Genomic DNA, 21616 nt, shown 5'->3' with positions numbered 1-21616 from the left:
TAACCCTAACCCTAACCCTAACTCAATCCTACCCTAACCCTTACCCTTACCCTAACCCTAACCCTAACCCTAACCCTAACCTTAAATCCTAACCCTAACCCTAACCCTAACTCAATCCTACCCTAACCCTTACCCTTACCCTAACCCTACCCTTACCCTAACCCTAACCCTAACCCTAACCCTAACCTTAAATCCTAACCCTAACCCTAACCCTAACTCAATCCTACCCTTACCCTTACCCTAACCCTAACCCTAACCCTAACCCTAACCTTAAATCCTAACCCTAACTCTAACCCTAACTCAATCCTACCCTAACCCTAACCCTAACCCTAACCCTAACCCTAACCCTAACCCTAACCCTAACCTTAAATCCTAACCCTAACCCTAACCCTAACTCAATCCTACCCTAACCCTCACCCTTACCCTAACCCTAACCCTAACCCTAACCCTAACCCCTAACCCTAACCCTAACCCTAACTCAATCCCACCCTAACCCTAACCCCAACCCCAACCCTAACCCTAACCTTAAACCCTAACCCTAACCCTAACCCTAACTCAATCCTACCCTAACCCTTACCCTAACCCTAACCCTAACCCTAACCCTAACCCTAACCCTAACCTTAAATCCTAACCCTAACCCTAACCCTAACCCTAACCCAACCCTAACCCTTACCCTTACCCTAACCCTAACCCTAACCCTACCCTAACCCTAACCCTAACCATAACCCTAACCTTAAATCCTAACCCTAACCCTAACCCTAACTCAATACCCTACCCTCACCCTTACCCTAACCCTAACCCCTAACCCCTAACCCTAACCCTCCCCCACCCCCACCCTCACCCAACCCTAACCCTAACCCTAACTCAAACCCTAACCTTAACCCTAACCCTAACCCTAACCCTAACCCTAACCCTAACCCTAACCTTAAATCCTAATCCTAACCCTAACCCTAACTCAATCCTACCCTGACCCTTACCCTAACCCTAATCCTACCCTAACCCTAACCCTAACCCTAACCCTAACCCTAACCCTAACCCTAACCTTAAATCCTAACCCTAACCCTAACCCTAACCCTAACCCTAACCCTTACCCTTACCCTAACCCTAACCCTAACCCTAACCCTAACCTTAAATCCTACCATAACCCTAACCCTAACCCTCACCCTTACCCTAACCCTAACCCTAACCCTAACCCTAACCCTAACCTTAAATCCTAACCCTAACCCTAACCCTAACTCAATCCTACCCTAACCCTTACCCTTACCCTAACCCTAACCCTAACCCTAACCCTAACCTTAAATCCTAACCCTAACCCTAACCCTAACTCAATCCCACCCTAACCCTTACCCTTACCCTAACCCTAACCCTAACCCTAACCCTAACCTTAAATCCTAACCCTAACCCTAACCCTAACTCAATCCTACCCTAACCCCTAACCCTAACCCTAACCCTAACCTTAAATCCTAACCCTAACCCTAACCCTAACTCAATCCTACCCTAACCCTTACCCACCCTAACCCTAACCCCTAACCCTAACCCCTAACCCTAACCCCTAACCCTAACCCTAACCCTAACCCTAACCTTAAATCCTAACCCTAACCCCTAACCCTGCCCTTACCCTTACCCTAACCCTAACCCTAACCCTAACCCTAACCTTAAATCCTTACCCTAACCCTAACCCTAACTCAATCCTACCCTTACCCTTACCCTAACCCTAACCCTAACCCTAACCCTAACCTTAAATCCTAACCCTAACCCTAACCCTAACTCAATCCTACCCTAACCCTAACCCTAACCCTAACCCTAACCCTAACCCTAACCCTAACCCTAACCCTAACCTTAAATCCTAACCCTAACCCTAACCCCCTAACCCTAACCCCTAACCCTAACCCTAACCCTAACCCTCAATCCTAACCCTAACCCTAACCCTAACCCTAACCCTAACCCTAACCCTAACCCTAACCCTAACCCTAACCCTAACCCTAACCCTAACCCTCACCCTAACCCTAACCCTAACCCTAACCCTAACCTTAAATCCTAACCCTAACCCTAACCCTAACTCAATCCTACCCTAACCCTTACCCTTACCCTAACCCTAACCCTAACCCTAACCCTAACCCTAACCTTAAATCCTAACCCTAACCCTAACCCTAACTCAATCCTACCCTAACCCTTACCCTTACCCTAACCCTAACCCTAACCCTAACCCTAACCTTAAATCCTAACCCTAACCCTAACCCTAACTCAAATCCTACCCTAACCCTAACCCTAACCCTAACCCTAACCCTAACCCTAACCCTAACCCTAACCCTAACCCTAACCATAACCCTAACCCTAACCCCATAACCCTAACCCTAATCCTAACCCTAACCCTAACCATAACCCTAACCCTAATCCTACCCTAACCCTAACCCTTACCATAACCCTAACCCTAACGCTATATCCTAACTCTAATCCTATTAGTATTTCGTGCTCTCTTACACTAATAGTATGGTCGTTGAAGAGGAAAAACAGTGGCTACCCGGAAAAAATTGGTAAAAAGCTGATTTTTGCACCAGACAAGCAGAATATATCATAGAACATCATATCCAAAATCCGAAAAAATCCTGTTTGGGGAATTCGTTTTATCCAAGATGGCCGCCAAAATGGCCGCCACAACATATAATTAGCTGTATCTTAGCTTCTAAAGCAGATATGATGATGATTTTAGTGTCTTTGAATAGGTTTAAGAGGTCAGAGAATTCAAATTTGTACAAATCTAACACACTGGTGTCTTCAATCACACTGAAATCAAAGATGGCCGCCAAAATGGCCGCCACAATATATAATTAGCTGTATCTTAGCTTCTAAAGCAGATATGATGATGATTTTAGTGTCTTTGAATAGGTTTAAGAGGTCAGAGAATTCAAATTTGTACAAATCTAACACACTAATGTCTTCAATTACACTGAAATCCAAGATGGCCGCCAAAATGGCCACCACCACATATGATTAGATATATCTCCGCTTCTGAAGCAGATATGGTGATGATTTGAGTGTCCTTGAATATATTTCAGAGGTCAAAGAATTCAAATTTGTACGTATCTAAAACACTGAAGTCTTCATTCGCACTGGAATCCAAGATGGCCGCCAAAATGGCCGCCACCACCACGTGTTATGTTTAGGTATATTTTGGCTTATGAAGCAGATATGATAATGATTTTAGTGTCTTTGAATATGTTTTAGGAGTCAATTTTGTATTTATCTTCATAAGTATATGTCTTTACTGACACTGCAATCCAACATGGCCCTCAATATTGCTAAAATCAAACATGATTAGCTAAATATCTCAGCTTCTGAAGCCAATATAATGGTGATTTTAATCTTTGAATAGGTTTTAAGAGAATGTAGGTTTTAAGGGTCAGAGAATTGTTGCAATTACTTAAAACCCGGGCTTATTTCATTTTCATTTCATTTCATTTCAATTTTATTTATACACGGCTTATAACACTGAAGTGCAAGTCGCAATAGAATCCCAAATAGCTGCCACCACATGTGAATATATATCTCAGCTTCTGAAGCGAAAGTAGCTGTCTTCGTTCTCATCTACAGGTATAATCGCCTCAGTGTTTTGGCAATGTTCTCCTGTGTAATCTTCACAAGCTGTGACACATTAAGTCCATTTTTGCGACAGGATCATCCGATATTTACACAAGAATTCCTGGAGGAAAGTTTACAATTGTATCGTACAAGCTTAAGCAAGCTATGTGGTGCTGCATCTAAATTCGTAAGGACCGGTGCTAGAACGATGTCAGAGTGTTTCCAGCCCCATTGCATTAAATTGGATTCAAGTCATTGTTTGTTAGCTTTCTCCAAAGTATGACCTGTAAAAGAACCCGCAGACTGTGAAAATACGCTGCTCTTTCAGTAGGTGAAAGCTTTTGTAGATAGCTGTGGATCAAATGATGCTTTATTTGATGATACCATCGCCATGGATTAAGCGAACCGTAGACCATTTAAAGAATCTTCTTCTCTGCCACCATATAAGACAACAAATAATCTGATGCCAGCTGTACAATCTGTTCTAAAATTATGTCGCCTCAGGATCGCTCATCTAGGATGATATCTGCTGTAATTCTTTTATCTTCTTCAACAAACTTGTCTTTCCATGTCCAAATGTTGCAGAAGTTGAGTCGCAACCACTCCATGCATGGGTAAACAGGAGGTCTTGAACTTTCCAAACCACCAACCCTTTCTTCTCTGAATGGAAGTAGATAACATATCAGCCATAGTCTGGTCTCAGTGGTACATCAAAAGGACAAGTATATCTGTGTCATCTGCTACTACAGGTACTTCTCTTCCTTGTCTTGCAAATTGAAGGGTACATTCCACTATCAAAGTGTCAGGATCTCCAGTACTATTGTGCACGATCTGACCATTGGTTTCCAAGTATCGACTCAGCAGCGAGATAAACTGACTGTTGTTCTTCTCATTCGAGAGGAAGGTCTGCTGGTCATGATGAGAACCTTCATAGATTCTGTGAGCTGAATATGATAAGAACAAATACCAGTTTATCTCGCTGCTGAGTCGATGGATGGTGCACAATAGTACCGGAGATGCTGACACATTGATAGTGGAATGTACCTGTCAAGACTCCTTCAATGTTCAAGACAAGGAAGATAGCTGATATCGGTGGGTTGGAAAGTTCAAGACCTTATTAAAAACGTTGGTGAAGTATTGACATTCCATCTCAGGTCCTGTTTATCTATGCATGGAGTGGTTGTGACTCCACTTCTGCAACATTTGGACATGGAAAGACAAGTTTGTTGCAGAAGATAAGAAGAAATGCAGCAGATATCATCCTAGATGAGCGATCCTGAGGCGACATTAGAATAGATTGGTACAAATGGCATCATATTATTTGTTGTCTTATGTGGTGGCAGAGAAGAAGATTCTTTAAACGGTCTGCGGTTCGCTTAATTCATGGCGATGGTATCATCAAATAAAGCATCACTTGATCCACAAAAGCTTCCACCTAGTTAAAAAGAGCTGCGTATTTTCACAGTCTGAGTGTTCTTTTGCAGGTCACAAACAATAACTTGGATCCAAATCAATGGGGTTGGAAACTCTCTGACACCGTACTAGCACCGGTCCTTACGGATGTAGATACAGCACCACAAGTTTGTATGATACAAATGTAAACTATTCTCCAGGAGTCCTTGTGGAAATAACGGAAAAAGGGATTTAAATGTGTCACAGCTTGTGGAGATTACAGAGGAGAAAATTGCCAAAACGCTGAGGCGATTATACTTGCAGATGAAGTCGAAGATAGCTACTTTTGCTTCAGAAACTGAGATATAGAAAATCATGTGGTGGCAGCTGTTTTGGATTCTATTGTTACTGAGCACTTCCGTGTTTTAAGTAATTGCAACATTGAAATCTGCAACCCCTAAAACCTACATTTTCTTAAAAGCCTATTCAAAGATTAAAATCATCATTATATCGGTTTCAGAAGCTGAGATATACAGTTAAGCATGTTTGATTTTAGCCATATTGAGGATCATCTTGGATTACAGTTTGAGTGAAGACTTGACTTAGTACTTTAGATAAATACAAAATTGACTTCTGCGTCACCTAAAACATATTCAAAGACACTAAAATCATTATCATATCTGCTTCATAAGCCAAAATATACCTAAACATAACGCATGGTGGTGGCGGCCATTTTGGCGGCCATCTTGGATTTCAGTGTGAATGAAGACTTCAGTGTTTTAGATACGTACAAATTTGAATTCTTTGACCTCTGAAATATATTCAAGGACACTAAAATCATCATCATATCTGCTTCAGAAGCGGAGATATATCTAATCATATGTGGTGGTGGCTATTTTGGCGGCCATCTTGGATTTCAGTGTAATTGAAGACATCAGTGTGTTAGATTTGTACAAATTTGAATTCTCTGACCTCTTAAACCTATTCAAAGACACTAAAATCATCATCATAATCTGCTTTAGAAGCTAAGATACGTTGTGGCGGCCATTTTGGTGGCCATCTTGGATTTCAGTGTGATTGAAGACATCAGTGTGTTAGATTTGTACAAATTTGAATTCTCTGACCTCTTAAACCTATTCAAAGACACTAAAATCCTCATCATATCTGCTTTAGAAGCTAAGATACAGCTAATTATATTTTGTGGCAGCCATTTTGGCGGCCATCTTGGATAAAACAAATTCCCCAAGGAGGATTTCTTCGGATTTTGGATATGATGTTTTATGATGTATTCTGCTTGTCTGGTGCAAAAATCAGCTTTTTACCAATTTTTTCCGGGTCAAAATGTCCAACGACCATACTATAAGGATAAAAATAAGTTTTGGTTTTTTAAGTATTGTTCAGTTGCTTTGTGTAATTGCAATGCACATTATCGAATCGAATGACTTGATCCCCGAATCAGAGTCGTCTCAATAGTTTTCAATTTTAGTGTCAAATCCAGAAAATGACTTGGACTCGAACTAAATTATGAGTTTTCGGGTTCCAATGACTCAATTCGACTCGACTCTGCATCACTTGGACTCGAGAACGTAAGTCTTGCGAGTTGATCGTTTTAGTCGATTTGTAATCAGTGACGTTTGAGTCGATTTGTAGTAAGTGACTTTTGAGTTGATTTGTTACAAGTGACTTTTGAGTCGATTTGAAATAAGTGACTTTTGAGTCGATTTGAAATAAGTGACTTTTGAGTCGATTGGTAATAAGTGACTTTTGAGTCGATTTGTAATAAGTGACTTTTGAGTCGATTTGTAATAAGTGACTTTTGAGTCAACTTGTAATATGTGACTTTTGAATCGATTTGTAATAAGTGACTTTTGAGTCGACTTGTAATAAGTGACTGGAATTCAGATTTGAATTGGAGCATTTTGCTAAGGGGCTGTGCAATAATTATGTGTAGGCCTACCCCCAGGGTGGTGAATTTTCAAAGTGGTCTGCCAAATATTGCTCCCCCCCCTTGGCCGTGCTAAAAAATCTTTGGCCCCCGCTTTTGACGTGCCAAAAAACCTTTGCCCACCTTTTGAAGTACCAAAAATCTTTACCTCCCCCCCTTTACACACTAAGATTTTAGGGAACCCGAATTTAAAATCTTAAATTGTCTTATCATATATAATGCGAGCGTAGCGAGCAGGAACGTGTTCCTAATGTTTTCTTACACCTTTTTAGGGCGTAATATAGAAACGGTGCCGCAAATATTTGTGCCAAAAATGCTTGCCCCCCCTTTCGACCTGCCAAAATCGCTTGACCCCCCTTTTGACCTGCCAAAAAATGCTTGCCCTCCTTTTGACCTGCCAAAAATCTTTGCCCCCCCCCTATAATTCACCACCCCGGGGGTACACATAATTATTGCACCACCCCTAATACGTCTAACAAATGAGGAATAGTTGAAATCTTCACCTTTGGTTATTGATATAAAACGGCTATGATTTTGTTACCTACGAATTGGAAATTTTGAAATTCCATATCCCTGTTTCGTTGACGCGTTTACCGCTAGTTTCACAACTCTATCTGTCTGTCTATCTGTCTGTCGGTGTGTATATTTGTCTGGTTGACGATGGTGGCGTAGCGACGGGGGACAGAGGGGGCACGTGCCCTGGGCGCCACAGGGACGCCGAACTGACCAATTCAGCATCGATTCTGCGCCCCTCCTAACGATGAAAGTATAAAAAAAAATGTTGCGTACAAAAATGTTTGTGTGTGTCGTTTGTTTCTGTGTGTCAAAGCACAGAAATACGTTTGTCTGTCTGTCTCCAGTGACATATTATTTCTACTCTCTGCTCTTGTCAAAGCATTCTTTGGTTTAAAATAATTAAATAAACTGACAGATCTAAACTTAGGCCTACTCTGCTCTTTCTTTATCAGAATGTCATACCAGATCTGTCAAGCCAAATTGGTGGAGGAAATGGTCGTTCCTTTTACATGGGACTCAAACGAGATGGTGCTGACCAATGGAGGTATAAGACATACATACCAAATTCATATCTAGTAGAGTAACTTGTATTAAAGGTTACCTTTAAATTGAGCATGTTGAGGGGCTCATTAATTCTTCAGTGGCATGGAGTAACCAATAATTCTTTTGCTATGTAATATGATCGAGGCCCGATGCTTTTTAAGTTACCTTTATGTAGTTGTAGTTGCATTAACAATTATTGATCATGATTTTTGATTGATCATCGATTATTTTATTGATTGATTCATTCATCAATCGATTGATAGATTGATTGGTCATTGATTTTCACTGCATGGATTGATTGATTCTTGCCTGGATTGATTAATTAAGTGATTGATTGAGTGTCACTGCATGGATGACTATGATTTAGCAGGAAGGTTGGGCGTTTTTTTTTTCTTTTCTTTTTGTGGAGGTTAAAATTACCCTGAAATTTCAACAAAATCTGATAAATTAATAAATATTTGCCCCCAAACTGCTGATTTTACATGATTTAAAAAACATTCCCCAAAACGTAAATTCTGGGTCGGTCGGGCCCGTAGAATTTAGACTTTTTTGTCGCCTAAACGGCACAACTGCCTATGTTTGTACTTATGATTGATTGATTATTGATCAATCGATTGATTGATTGATTGATTAATCGATTGATTGATTGATTGATTAATTAATTATTTAATTATTGAATTAATGAATTAATGAATTAATGAATTAATGAATTAATGAATTAATGTATTAATGAATTAATGAATCAATGAATCTATGAATTAATAACATAAATAAATAAATAAATAAATAAATAAATAAATAAATAAATAAATAAATAAATAAATAAATAAATAAACTGATTGATTAATTAATTGATTGATTGATTGATTGTTTGATTGATTGATTAATTGATGATTGATTAATTGATTGATTGGGTCTAACGGCAAGCTGTTCAAGATTAAATGAATATAATAAGTGGTAAAACTATCGTTTTTATAAGTTAAGTTTAATTTGCTTAGGCCTGTACAATGATATCGGTGTTTTTTTTTTCAGATGGGAGTTAGATAATACGATCATTAGTTGGCCTGGAAACTGGGACGCTGGGGAGCCGAACAACCACCGCAATAAAGAAAACTGTGTTATCATATATGAGGTATGTTCATTTTTCTGACATGTATTTCACACATGTATACGTAAACTCTGACATAATACAGTAAGCCTCATTCCTGAATTAAAGCCATAATGTACGATTTCCATGAAATTTTAATTTGGTTAGTCTTTACCCAAAATGCTGAAATAATATTAGTAATAACTGCATGGAGTTCTACGGCGGACATAAAATCATTTATTTGAAAATTGCACAATGGGGAACTATTGCTCACTACCCAGCAAACACAAAAACGTTTTTAAAACGTTTTAATAACATTAAAATGTCGGGTCATGAAATCGTTTTAAAACGTTTTGTATGAAAACACACTACAACAATATTTGTTTTAATGTTTTCGAAATGTCATTGTAAACTATTTTTGCAAACATTTTTGGCCAAATATTTTGTCAACACTTAAATAATATTATGTTAAAATATTTGGACCCAGCAAACACAGAAATGTTCTTAAAATGTTTTTTACAAAACGTTTTAATAACATTTAAATGTCGGGTTATATAAAGGTCGTGAAAACATTTTTAAAACGTTATTGTAAATATTTTGGGCAAACATTTTTTGCAAAATATTTTTTCAACCCCAAAATAACATTCTGTTTAGAATGATTTGTACCAAGTTTTCAAAAATGTTTTTGAAATGTTATGAAATGTTATTAAAACGTTTTTATACCCTTTATATAACCCGACATTTAAATGTTTTCTGTAAAACATTTGTGTTTGCTGTGCAGTAAATTACCAACAAATGTTTTTTTATTTGATGAAAACGTTTTATACCAATAATGTACCCTTTATATAACCCGACATTTAAACGTTTTCTGACAACCTTTTATAACCTTTTGCGAATGATGTCGAAAACGTTTTGTGTTTGCTGGGTAGTACACTAGTACAGTTAACAGTCTAGTTATACCTAACCCAAAGTTTTATAATTTAACGAAATCCTGGCCGGTCTACAACCCAACTGAAAAAAGGTGAAGAGATGTGTTGATATGGGATTCAAGCCCACAAACTTCAGTTTTCTAGACGGATGCCCTATCTCAGGCCTTAACCATAATATTAAGTTTGTTATTTATGTGTCTTGCCGGGTAATATGTTACAGAATTTTAATGACAAATTATTTATCTATTGTAGATTTAACATAATAACATTTAATTAATTACTTGATTGATATGTTGATTGATTGATTAAGTGATCGATTGATATGTTGACTGATTAATTGACTGATTGATTGATTGATTGATTGTTACAGTCAACCGGAAAATGGAATGACGTAATGTGTGGCGATAGTTTTCATTATGTCTGTGAATACCAGATCCCACCTCAATGACCAACCAACCACCACAGTAAAGCCGGACGGAAGAGTTGCTGCTTGGAATAATTCGACACTGAACATTGTAAAAACGATATTATAGAAACAATTATGATGAATAATGAACAACAACAACAGCAACAACGGTCACTGGAAGACAATTCAAACAATGACAGAATTTGTGGGTGTTTTTTAAACACAACGAATTTATGAGTTTATGAGTTCGATTAATACACGTGTATGTTTTAACATAAATACACGTGTATGTTTGTGATTAAGTAATAGTCAGTGGTTGTATGTAAATTCGTATGCATTTTAGGTTCATTTTGTTTTTTGATCTCAAAAATCAATTGTTGCAAATCTGTAGAATAATTGGTTAATTAGTAAGAGGGTAAAATATGCAAATATAGTCAGTGACCTTTTGAACAAGGGACAAACTTTTAAAATAAAAACTGTCTCAAATTGTTTTACTTGATACAAGCCAAATATTAAAGTAGTTCTGTGTCGCTTTAAAGCCTAATAATAATGTTAGATGATTAAATAGGGTCACATAGGCCTTTATAGTATCATAATTATGGTGGTTGACATTTGACCTGTATTTTATTATCTTAACTCTAATTTGAGACCATTTGAGCCAATCCATGTCAACTCCTGGGATGTGCACCGCAGCACCTCTTCAATTTTTTCTTTTTCTGTGTGGTGCTAGATATTGGTGAGAAACCAATTTCTAGCACAAAAAAGAAAAAGAAAAAAATTGAAGAGAAACCAATATCTAGCACCACACAGAAAAAGAAAAAAATTGAAGAGGTGCTGCGGTGCACATCCCAGGAGTTGACATGGACTGGCTCATTTAACTTTTCACGCAATGGTTCAATTGATCCTTCATGTTCAGAACTTTTCAGAAACCTTTTTCCAACTAATATTTTACACACTAATATTGTGAAAATGTCCAACAAATGGCTTTAGTTCGGACTTCATTAAAAAAATATTGTGCCTGACCATGAAAAAGGACCATTTTTCTTCAACTTGTTGGGGTGGGTGGCCGGGGTGCTTATTTTTTTCTGCAACCATAACGTGACGCAAAGATTTTATAACCCATAGAAACACATTGGAAAGGGTTAGGGTTAGGGTAAGTGTTAGCGTTAGGGTAAGTGTTAGGGTTAGGTCCCGTTATGGTTGCGTCCGTTATGGTTGCAGAAACAAATTACGCGGCCGGGGGGTGGGTGTGTGGGGCGGGGTGTGAGGGGAGGGGAGTACGCGGATGATACATGTATAGGTGACCCTGGGGTGACGTGACATGAAGCCCTTTCGTCTACACAGTGTTATTATTCTAATATTCTTATACCGTAAAACCTCGTCTACAAGCATACAGTCCTATACATTGCTTTTGATGGAATCTAAATTAATCCGGGCGCCATTCATTGACAAATGATAATATTATGGAGTTTGAGCACATACATGACCGATACAAGCATAATACAAACAAGTACTATTGTAATACCAATCTATTGTATTGGCATATGTACGACTGTTTCATATTAATTTAGCTTTCATAAAAAACACTCTATATGCTTGTAGACGAAGTTTTACGGTATAAAAATAACACAATTTTCTATCAACTTTGCAAGTATCTCAATAAATGATAATATTTGTTTACTGATAACCTGGTGGTAACCTTGCAGAAGGCGAGATTCTCATGAAATTATGATTATTCCATCTTTATATTATTATTGTTTCAACCTGTTTAATAACAGTCTCATTCTGTATTGAAAAAAAATTAGCTTTGTTAGTGATCGCATATAAGAGGCTGTACAATAGTTATGAGCCTTTGGGGATGGTCCGGGGGTGGGGTAAAATTGGGGGAAAAGATTATTTGGCAGGCCGAGGGGGGGGACAAGTAATTTTGGCACACATTTACAGGGCAACTTTTAAAAAAAACAAGCTCTAAAAAGGCTCGGAAATACTATGCAGGAATGTTCAAATATGCCAAATTCCATGCTCGCGCGCTACGCATCATACATCTTAAACATTTAATTCGAAAATTGGGAACCCAAAACTTTGGCATGTGCAGGGGTGGGGGCAAAGATTGAGGCATTTTTGGCACGCCATGTGAAAATGTCTACGTCTATCTGCTCTATTTAAGATTTTCGTGCAACATTTTTGGACAAAGCTTCTTATGGTGTTAAAATGTATCTACACACTCTGATCTTTTCATTTTATCTGGATGTCATTTTTGAAAGGTGACGTGAGCTGTGATATTTGGGGGTTGAAATATGCAGTTTTTGTGATTTTTTACCAAAAATACCAATATTAAAACAGCTGTTAATACAGTAAAAAGTATGAACTTTATAATGTGTGGAGAAAACATTTCACCGTTGTTCTCGAATAAGCTTACCCATTCAAAATGTGCAGCAGGAATTCTGAGACAATTCCTTATTTTGTACTCAGATTTAAGAACTAGGTAACGGCTAAAAAACTGCATTTCAAAATGAAAAAGTAATGAATGAGCCCGTATTTGCATTTCTTCAATTATCAACACAGTGGCAGAAATCACGATTAGCAACAGCGTCGCTTTCATTTCGGATTTGACCCATTTCATTTTGCAGAGTGGACTAAAAGTCGATTTTGACTCGTTTTAGTTCATCTACTGAGTCAATGAATAATATTGCATGTGAGTCACTGCATATTTGACCCATTTCACCCAATACAGTCAATAAGCTTCATTTCTGACTTACATGGTTTAGGACATGGGTCAGATTGCATATGACTCACGAAAATGGAGACAAAATGTGTCACTTGACTCTGGAAAGTTTTTCTGTGTTGATTGATTGATTTACACACACTACACAAAAGTATTATTATTTATTTTATTTATTTCATTCTTATTTAACCTGGGTTAACCATTCAATGCACTGGCATTGTTCTCCCAAGGTGCCCAGGTGGCACAAGGCCAACATTAAAATACACAAGATACAACACATAAAAGTACAGAAGGAACAGTAACATACATAGTAAAAAACTAGCACATAGATTAAAAAAGGTAATCGGCAAAAAGAGTGGATCAGGGTCAGGCGGGACAGCCGGAGTAGACTCTCAGCCACATGCAGGCCGCAGGACCCCAACCCCGACTAAGGCACTGGTAGGGCCCCAGGCTGGTCAGGGAGCAGGGAGACAACAACAGTAATAGATCCTCTCCCAACCCCTAACCAGTCACAGTCCCCAACAGCACCCCATCCAAGGAGAAAGGTCCAGCGATCCACATGCGCCCAGGACACCACCCGGCTGTCCGTCCATACCCGAACACCCATATATTGCCCTGAGAAAGACACTATAAAAATACACATTAAAATACACTGCTATATAAGACAATATTGCACTAGTGCCGAACTACGGGCAAGTCCATTCGTGTTAGCAGAAGGTCCATACTTCCACCCAACGGGGATGCCGCTGCCGAGTCGGGGGTCCCCGGTCCCCGTCCGGTCGGGCAAACGCCTATGGCCCAGTAACCATCGCCCCAGGTAAGCCACATTGTAAAACTGGGCCTCCAGGGTGAAAAGCGACAACGCCAAGACCATCAGCCACCTGGGCGAGAACCGCAACCCCCCGCAACAACAAAATGGGCACACCCATAGTAAGGTTACATAAGAGGGATGCAACAGTATTGCAACTGCTGTTAAAAAAGAAAAATTCCGCAACAGTTGATCAGTGAGCGTGTTTATAGTGAATATACCGCATTTTGAGTATACCGTACACGATAATCCTTGTTTATGTACCGATACTCTTGCTGTTTATAGTGAGACACAGTTACCGCACAAATTATATACCAACTAACATTATCGTACATTTGCAATGACCCCGAGGTCACGCGGGGAATGTGTAAATATTGTGGCGCGAGCTATAAACAGCCCATTCAACAATATGACCATGGCGGTGAACATTTAGCTTCTGTTTTGATAACTCTTGGGGGTTTGGATCGTTTCGAATGTCCTGCGCGCATCCTACGCATCATGAAGAAGCTCCTACTTCCGGTAATACCGCACACAATTTATACCGGTGTGTTTATAGTGCAAATATTTCGCGAAAATATCCTTCGGTTGAGAAGGATATCGATGTACCGTACATAGATATACTGCTAGTGTTTATAGTGGCCAAGTATCCGGATAAGTTCTAACTGGATAGAAATTATACGGCAATGTACCGCACATCTGCTCCCACTATAAACACGCTCAATGATTCAATATCCTGTCGATGATGTTCTTATCTCTGCATGAAATAAGTAAGAATAGGCTAATAAATAGGATGAAAGGTGTCACTTGTGGTGACATCATGCGCCTATAGTGCTTATTTTATTTTATTTTATTTTTTTTTAATCTTTTGACATAGTATGTCAGGCAAAATGCCTTTTATTCACATTAAATACACTATAAATATTATAACAACAAAAGTTATTGCACTGCACATAATCCATAAATAATAGTAGATGTTATAAAACAAATTTACATACATGTATATAATAAGAAAATCAAAGAAATAATTTAAGCAAAATGACAGAGCCAAGAACAGACACGGAAGTCATCCAAGTAACTGTTCATCTGCGATCAACTAGCTAAAGTCATCGCAGACCAAACCTCTCATACGAAGTTCCTGCCTAAAGAGGAACAGAAGACAAGGATGATCCCCGTATCTGTATTTGCCAATGCACATTTTGCCAACACATATAACATAATTGATATATTTTGACCGATCACTGGTAATGTCATTATGATAATTAAATAAAACATTTTCAACAGAAAGCCTAAAGTTTTTACCAAGCCTTTGTGTAATAACCCTGTTAGCAAATTCCCAAATAGGAATGGTCTTATTACAATAGTGCTTATGGTGGAAAGGCGTGAATCCATTATATGAAAATCTTGACCTTTCGCATTGAAAATAAACATGAAGCTTCCCAAACGACAGAAGAAAATTTTGGGAAACTTCATGTAAATCTTCAATACCACAGGTCAAAACGTTCATATGATGGTCGGCTTTTCATCCCAGCTACATACAAAATGTGTTGGGACACTTATGGAGAACGTACACTATATTATATCCTTATTTCCGCAATTTGGTAAGCTCTCAGATTATGAGTCCAAGGCCGTAACCACTGACCCAGCAAACACAAAAACGTTTTAAAAACGTTTTTAATAAGTTATATTTTGGCTTTTGGTTTACATAAAAACGTTTTAATAACATTAAAATGTCGGGTTATATAAAGTCATGAAAATGTTTTAAAACGTTTTGTATGAAAACACACTACAACAATATTTTTAAAATGTTTTCAAAAATGTTGTTGTAAACTATTTTGGCAAACATTTTTTGCCAAATATTTTGTCAACACTAAAATAACATTATGTTAAAATATTTGCACTCAGCAAACACAGAAATGTTCAAAACGTTTTAATAACATTTAAATGTCGGGTTATATAAAGGTAATGAAAACGTTTTTAAAACATTATTGCAAATAATTTGGGCAAACATTTTTCGCAAAATATGTTTTCAACCCCAAAATAACATTCTGTTTAGAATGTTTTGTATCAAGTTTTCAAAAATGTTTTGGAATGTTATTAAAACGTTTTATACCCTTTATATAACCCGACATTTAAACGTTTTCTCTAAAACATTTTTGTGTGCTGAGCAGTAGATTATCAAAAAATGATTTTTAATGTTATGAAAACGTTTTATACCCTTAATATACCCTTTATATAACCCGACATTTAAACGTTTTCTGACAACCTTTTATAACCATTTGCGAATGATGTCGAAAACGTTTTGTGTTTGCTGGGGAGCCACCGTGCCCTCAACATTTATATTACCCTATCAAAACCGTTCCAACACTTATGGCCAGCATTGTAGTTTACTTGTGTTCAAAAATGTCAAAAATGTCAATATTTGATAATTTGACATAAATTTGTACTTATACCGCGAATAAAAAAAAAATCAAAATTGTTTATCAGGAGGACATTCCTCGTATTCAGAATGCAATTTGGTGTGTCTTATGTGCTCTCAGGTTCCCCAAAAATACTGTTCAAAGGAGGGTGACCGACCCCGTAAAAGGGCCTAGCATCATCCCCCCACTTTTCTAAAAAAAAAGTTGAGATTTTTACATATCAATTTGTAAGCGCTCTTTCCTAAAAGTCATAGTTCATAGTTGAATTTACAACCGTATTATATGACAAAACAGGCGAAAATAGTAGATTTTTGCACAATATTTGCAATTTAAAGAGAATTGACCATTGCTCATTCTAGTGATGCGCTCGTATAAGTGTATTTAATGACACAAAATTTGATGAAAATGTCAAAAATGTGCTTGGATAGGTAGTTTTCAACAGATTTTCCACATTCGCCTTGCTATAACATTGAATTGCGTTATCTGTTGACCTAGTGACGAAAAGTGTTTTTAGGGGGAATTGTTAGCTTTCATTTGATATAAAAAAAATTCTCATTGGATGAAAGGAACACTTGAGGTTTGGACAAAAACCAATCAAAGAGGCCCATTTTCAGCTAGAATCTCCACAGCTCTACATTGCTATGCACTCAACCGTGTAGTGTAATCAAAGACTTTGGTGGAGACATTCACTGCTTGTTGTTCTCTGCTTGGAAGCTCTTGGACGAAAATGTGTGCTCAGGTGTATCGAGGGGGAAACTGTGCGCGTGATGGTTTATAAGAAAATCGTTTTTATAGAAACTTTTCCATATGTACCACTGGAAACCTGTGGCTACATAATATGTACAAAACATTTCTTGCAGATTAATTCGTTTGGCAAAAATATCGTGAAATTTGAATTACTTTCTGGTACACCAGAACGAAATGATTACAACACATTGTATATGGAGCTATGGAGCAGTGTAATACACATACTAGTAATCATGCATAACACGCAAATGCAAAATCGGAATCAACTGAAATTGTTTGGAATGAGCTTTTTTCGTGGATATCTACTGGAAAATGTCATAAAAAAGGATGCTAGTATCACGAAATCCTCCTTTAAGTAATTTAGCTTAATTTAGCCCAGGGAATTTAACAAAGATAACTCACTCAAAAAAACCTGCTTTTCAGTAGGACCCTGGCTATGCTATCTTGCTTACACTATGAACACGAATAAATATGATCACGATGATAAATATATCACTCTTTATTATCAAAGCAAATAATTCCGCCAAAGATTACAATGTCAAGCAGAAGTTGTATTCCATCCCATTTATATAATGATGCTGGTAGTCTGGTAAAATAGAGTGTCTACACTGTTAGAAATGTTCCGTAAATTTTACGGGGAAAAACTGGCAGTTCTATTGCCAACCTTTTCCGTAAAACGATGATTTCAGTATTTTACCATAAAATTAACATATTTACGATATATTACCGTAAAATACAGGGTGTCCCAGAAAAAATTACCGAGTGAATAAAATTGAACGTAAGTCGAGAAAGGAACATCAGATTCAAAAAAATTAAAATGTAACGCATAGCCTATTTTATAGATAATTTAATTTGATTCGGTTGACTGGTTGCGAAGAAATTAACGATTACATAATGCGCGCATCAATGCAGTTCATTCCAAGTTTGATCAACAGGCGCTTTTTTCATACTCGCTCACCGCTTGTGTATCTCATTAAATTTAGTCCACATTATATATTTATAATCCGAGGGTGTTATGATATTCATGCTTTCACTGAAGATTAATAACAGTTTGTCCGAGAAAACTTTGATTTCTGTAATTGGAAGCTTTCCAACTTGAAACAATTCGGGGAAAAAATCCTTAGGTTGTGCAAATATGTTACATTTTAACTTTTCAAAGAACATTTGAGCCAAGAACTACAATGATCGAGTGTTTACAGCTTTACGTGTGATTTTTTTAAACCATGCAACATTAATGTTGAAGTTTTAAAAGAGTTTAACTTTGCATTACCATTTCTTGGATATATTCCAAAAACGGCTGGAATCTTTTTGGAATAATAATTATTCATGCAACATTTATATCAACATTAACAAAAAAGATATTTACAAGTACCGAGCATCATCTTACATGCAAGCTTTCATTTTCAATATCGTGCAGGTTTTCAAATTTGAACAAAACCTAATTCAATATTTTACAAGAAACAGATTGTTTAAAAAGAATGAAAAATATTTCACTGAACAAAAAATGAAGCCCATTGACATATAACCACTAGCGCGCATTGTGTTGAATGATCATTCTTTCAAACTTGGAATGAAGTGCATTAACGCATGCGTTATGTAATCGCTCATTTCTTCGCAATCAGTCAACCACATCCAGTAAAATTAACATATAAGATGCAGAATAAGATGGGCTACACGCTAGTTTTTAGATTTTTGGATTTTGATGTCTATTTCTTGACTCACGTCCAAATTCATTCGCCCGGTAATTTTTTCTGGGACACCCTGTATATTGTATGCGGTATAATGTACGGCAGAAAGCCCGTAAGTTTTACGGTAAAATACCTATTGCCAACGTTTTTCCGTTAAAATTACAATAAAAAAACAGTAAAATTACAATAAATTATAAAGTAGTCTTTAAACACAATTAATCTGTCAAGACAAATACGGCTATTTCCTATTTGAAAAATGTGGACGATGCAAAATAATCAAATTATAACGGTACTAACATGCCTATTTGTAGAGAAATAGTAATTCAGTTTACGGTAGATTACCGTTAACATTTTACGGGTTGTGCCGTAAAAAACGGTGATTTCGTAGAGCCTAGTCATTTATTCAAATGTTGCTATATATATAATCTTTAATTAAAATATAATAAATGTTTTGTAATTTGTTACCATTGAACATTGCTTACCAATGTAATTGCTGACGAAATTATTTTAAAGAGAAAATCTTAACAATAATATCTGAAAAGATACATCATACCGGTACCTCTCACTTATTTAGGCATGTTTAAGGGATCTGGAATGAGCGTTTTGAGCGTTTCGACAGTATTTTTGTGGGACATGAGAGCACATCAGACATATCGAATTGCATTCTGAATACGAAGAATGTCTTTCTGATATCAAATAATTTTCATTTTTAAATCCACGATATAATACAAATTTTATGACAAATTATTAAAATTTGATATTTTTCACATTTTTGATATATAACAGTCCTCGAAGTAAATTTTATCATTCTAATGATATATTCTTAAAGTATATGTAGCTGGGAGGAAAAGCCGACGATCAATTGAAAATTTTGACCTTTCATATTGAAGATATGGATTTTTCCCCAAAAGACCTAATTTTTCGGTGTTTTGGGAAAAAAAATCCATATCTTCAATACGAAAGATCAAAATTTTCAATTGATCGTCGGCTTTTTACCCCACCTACATACACTTTAAGTATAAATCATCAGATTTATAAAGTTTACTTTAAGAGTACTGTTAAATATCAAAAATATCCATTTTTAATCATTTGCCATAAAATGTGTATAACATTGCGAATTTCAAAAAGTCAAAATTATTTGATATCAGAAGGACATTCTTCGTATTCATAATGCAATTCGATATGTCTGATGTGCTCTAATGTCACACAATAACTACTGTCCAAACGTTCATACCCCATCGATCCCTTAATGGTTGTCCGGCGCCCAACTCAATTTTGCCACAGAAGCTTGTTTTGGTGTCCATAGTTTTGTTTTTTGATTGATATTGCTTCTCAAGCCCACCAACTTCAAAAAGTGCTCATAATTATTACACAGCCCCCTAAAAGGTTAATTCCTAGGGACTACATATAACTGCATAAGTTTAATTTATTTAACTCATGCATTGCCTCGGTCTATGTGTTAACCTTTTCATGTGGTCACCGTAGTCACAGGTAGAAAAGTACAAGTTCATCAGTTCAACGTTTGAATTATTATTATGAAAACACTTTCATTTTCAAAAGATGTTGCAAAAAATCACACAAAAATTATGCTATTCATCATATATAGAGATTTATTATGAATGATTCGTAATTAAAGAAAGTTACTTCTTATTCTATGTTAAATTCACAATAGATTTTGCATCATTATTTAGTCATATGAGCTGGGTATTTAATATAAACTGGCCTCAAAAAAAACTTTATTACGTCAATACTCTACTCTAAACACTGTTCAGTAACTAAACAGTTGTCCAACTGATACAACAGCAAAATGCACTGACATGGAACAGCTTCCTGGACCTCATTCACAGCCCAATAATTGGCACCCAACACAAGAAATCTGTGAGTAAATGGAATAGTGTGGAACAAGACCAGTTTCTTGAAGAAAGTGTGTGAAAAGCAGAAGCAGCCCCGTTTCGCACTATTCCACTTATACTTTGGAAATAATCACCTTAAACGCATTCTCACAGATTTCTTTTGCTGGGTTCCAATTATTTGCCTGTGAATGTGGTCCCGGTAGCTGTTCCGTGTCAGTGCATTTTACTATTGTGTCAGTTGGACAACTGCTTGGTTACTGACATGTGTTTAGAGTAGAGTATTGAAGTAATCCTGTGTGTATTTTTTGTTAATTTTTATGGACAGGATTTTAAGATATGACAATTCTAAGTTTCTTTTTGGGCCAGTTTAGTTGTTTTCCCATTAATTTACTGAAAAGCAAAGTTTATGTAGGCGTAAACAGGGTGTATCAAAATGAAGAGTACCCATCAAATTTGATGTTAATTGAAAAGCCTGTCTCTTGCAAATTCAACATTGGATACTATATTGAAGTGTCCAGAATAATAGTATTAATTGTTTATGACTTGTTTTATTACTCTACAAATTATTTGGTTCTTATGTTGAATTTTGATGTGTCAGGTTCATCCATTAACTGATGGGCACCAATTCAAAATCTACACAAATACGGTATATAGTTTCTGATTAATGTCCTTGTTTTATATGATAAATTTCACAAGACTGCTTCTCAACTGGACCGGATTCCCTTTTTAATGGGAATTTTTATTCCATATGCGAAGGTTTGAGATTAGCAAATCAATTTCAACATGTTCAGTAAGCCTGCTTGAAAATATATTTCAGTGAAAATAAATAATTGAATTTTCACAGACAAATTCTTCCTTTCTGCAGATAAAGGATTGAGAGTTCAACATTGTATTTATACTGAGATTTGAGACACCTGTGGCCTCATTTCAAATTTACCGAAGTTTTATTTTGTCGATAATAAGTTGTCGCTGTCGCTAAAT

The 21616-nt window shown here is 36.8% G+C and overlaps 1 protein-coding gene across 1 annotated transcript in view; it reads left to right on the top strand.

The window, feature by feature from the left end:
• Positions 1-10947, top strand: part of LOC140168955 (perlucin-like protein) — a 14524-nt gene extending 3577 nt beyond the window's left edge. Inside the window, exons 2-4 of the mRNA XM_072192264.1 lie at positions 7885-7976; positions 9008-9107; positions 10362-10947. Of these exons, the coding sequence (XP_072048365.1) occupies positions 7885-7976; positions 9008-9107; positions 10362-10439 (270 nt within the window). The 3' untranslated portion in view covers positions 10440-10947. The remainder of the gene's footprint in view (positions 1-7884; positions 7977-9007; positions 9108-10361) is intronic.
• The last annotated feature ends 10669 nt before the right edge of the window (positions 10948-21616 follow it).

Source organism: Amphiura filiformis, chromosome 14 (genome assembly GCF_039555335.1).
Source record: "Amphiura filiformis chromosome 14, Afil_fr2py, whole genome shotgun sequence".
NCBI lineage: Eukaryota > Metazoa > Echinodermata > Ophiuroidea > Amphilepidida > Amphiuridae > Amphiura > Amphiura filiformis.
The sequence above is the reverse complement of the archived record's forward strand: the minus strand, read 5'-3'. Positions and strand labels throughout refer to the sequence as shown.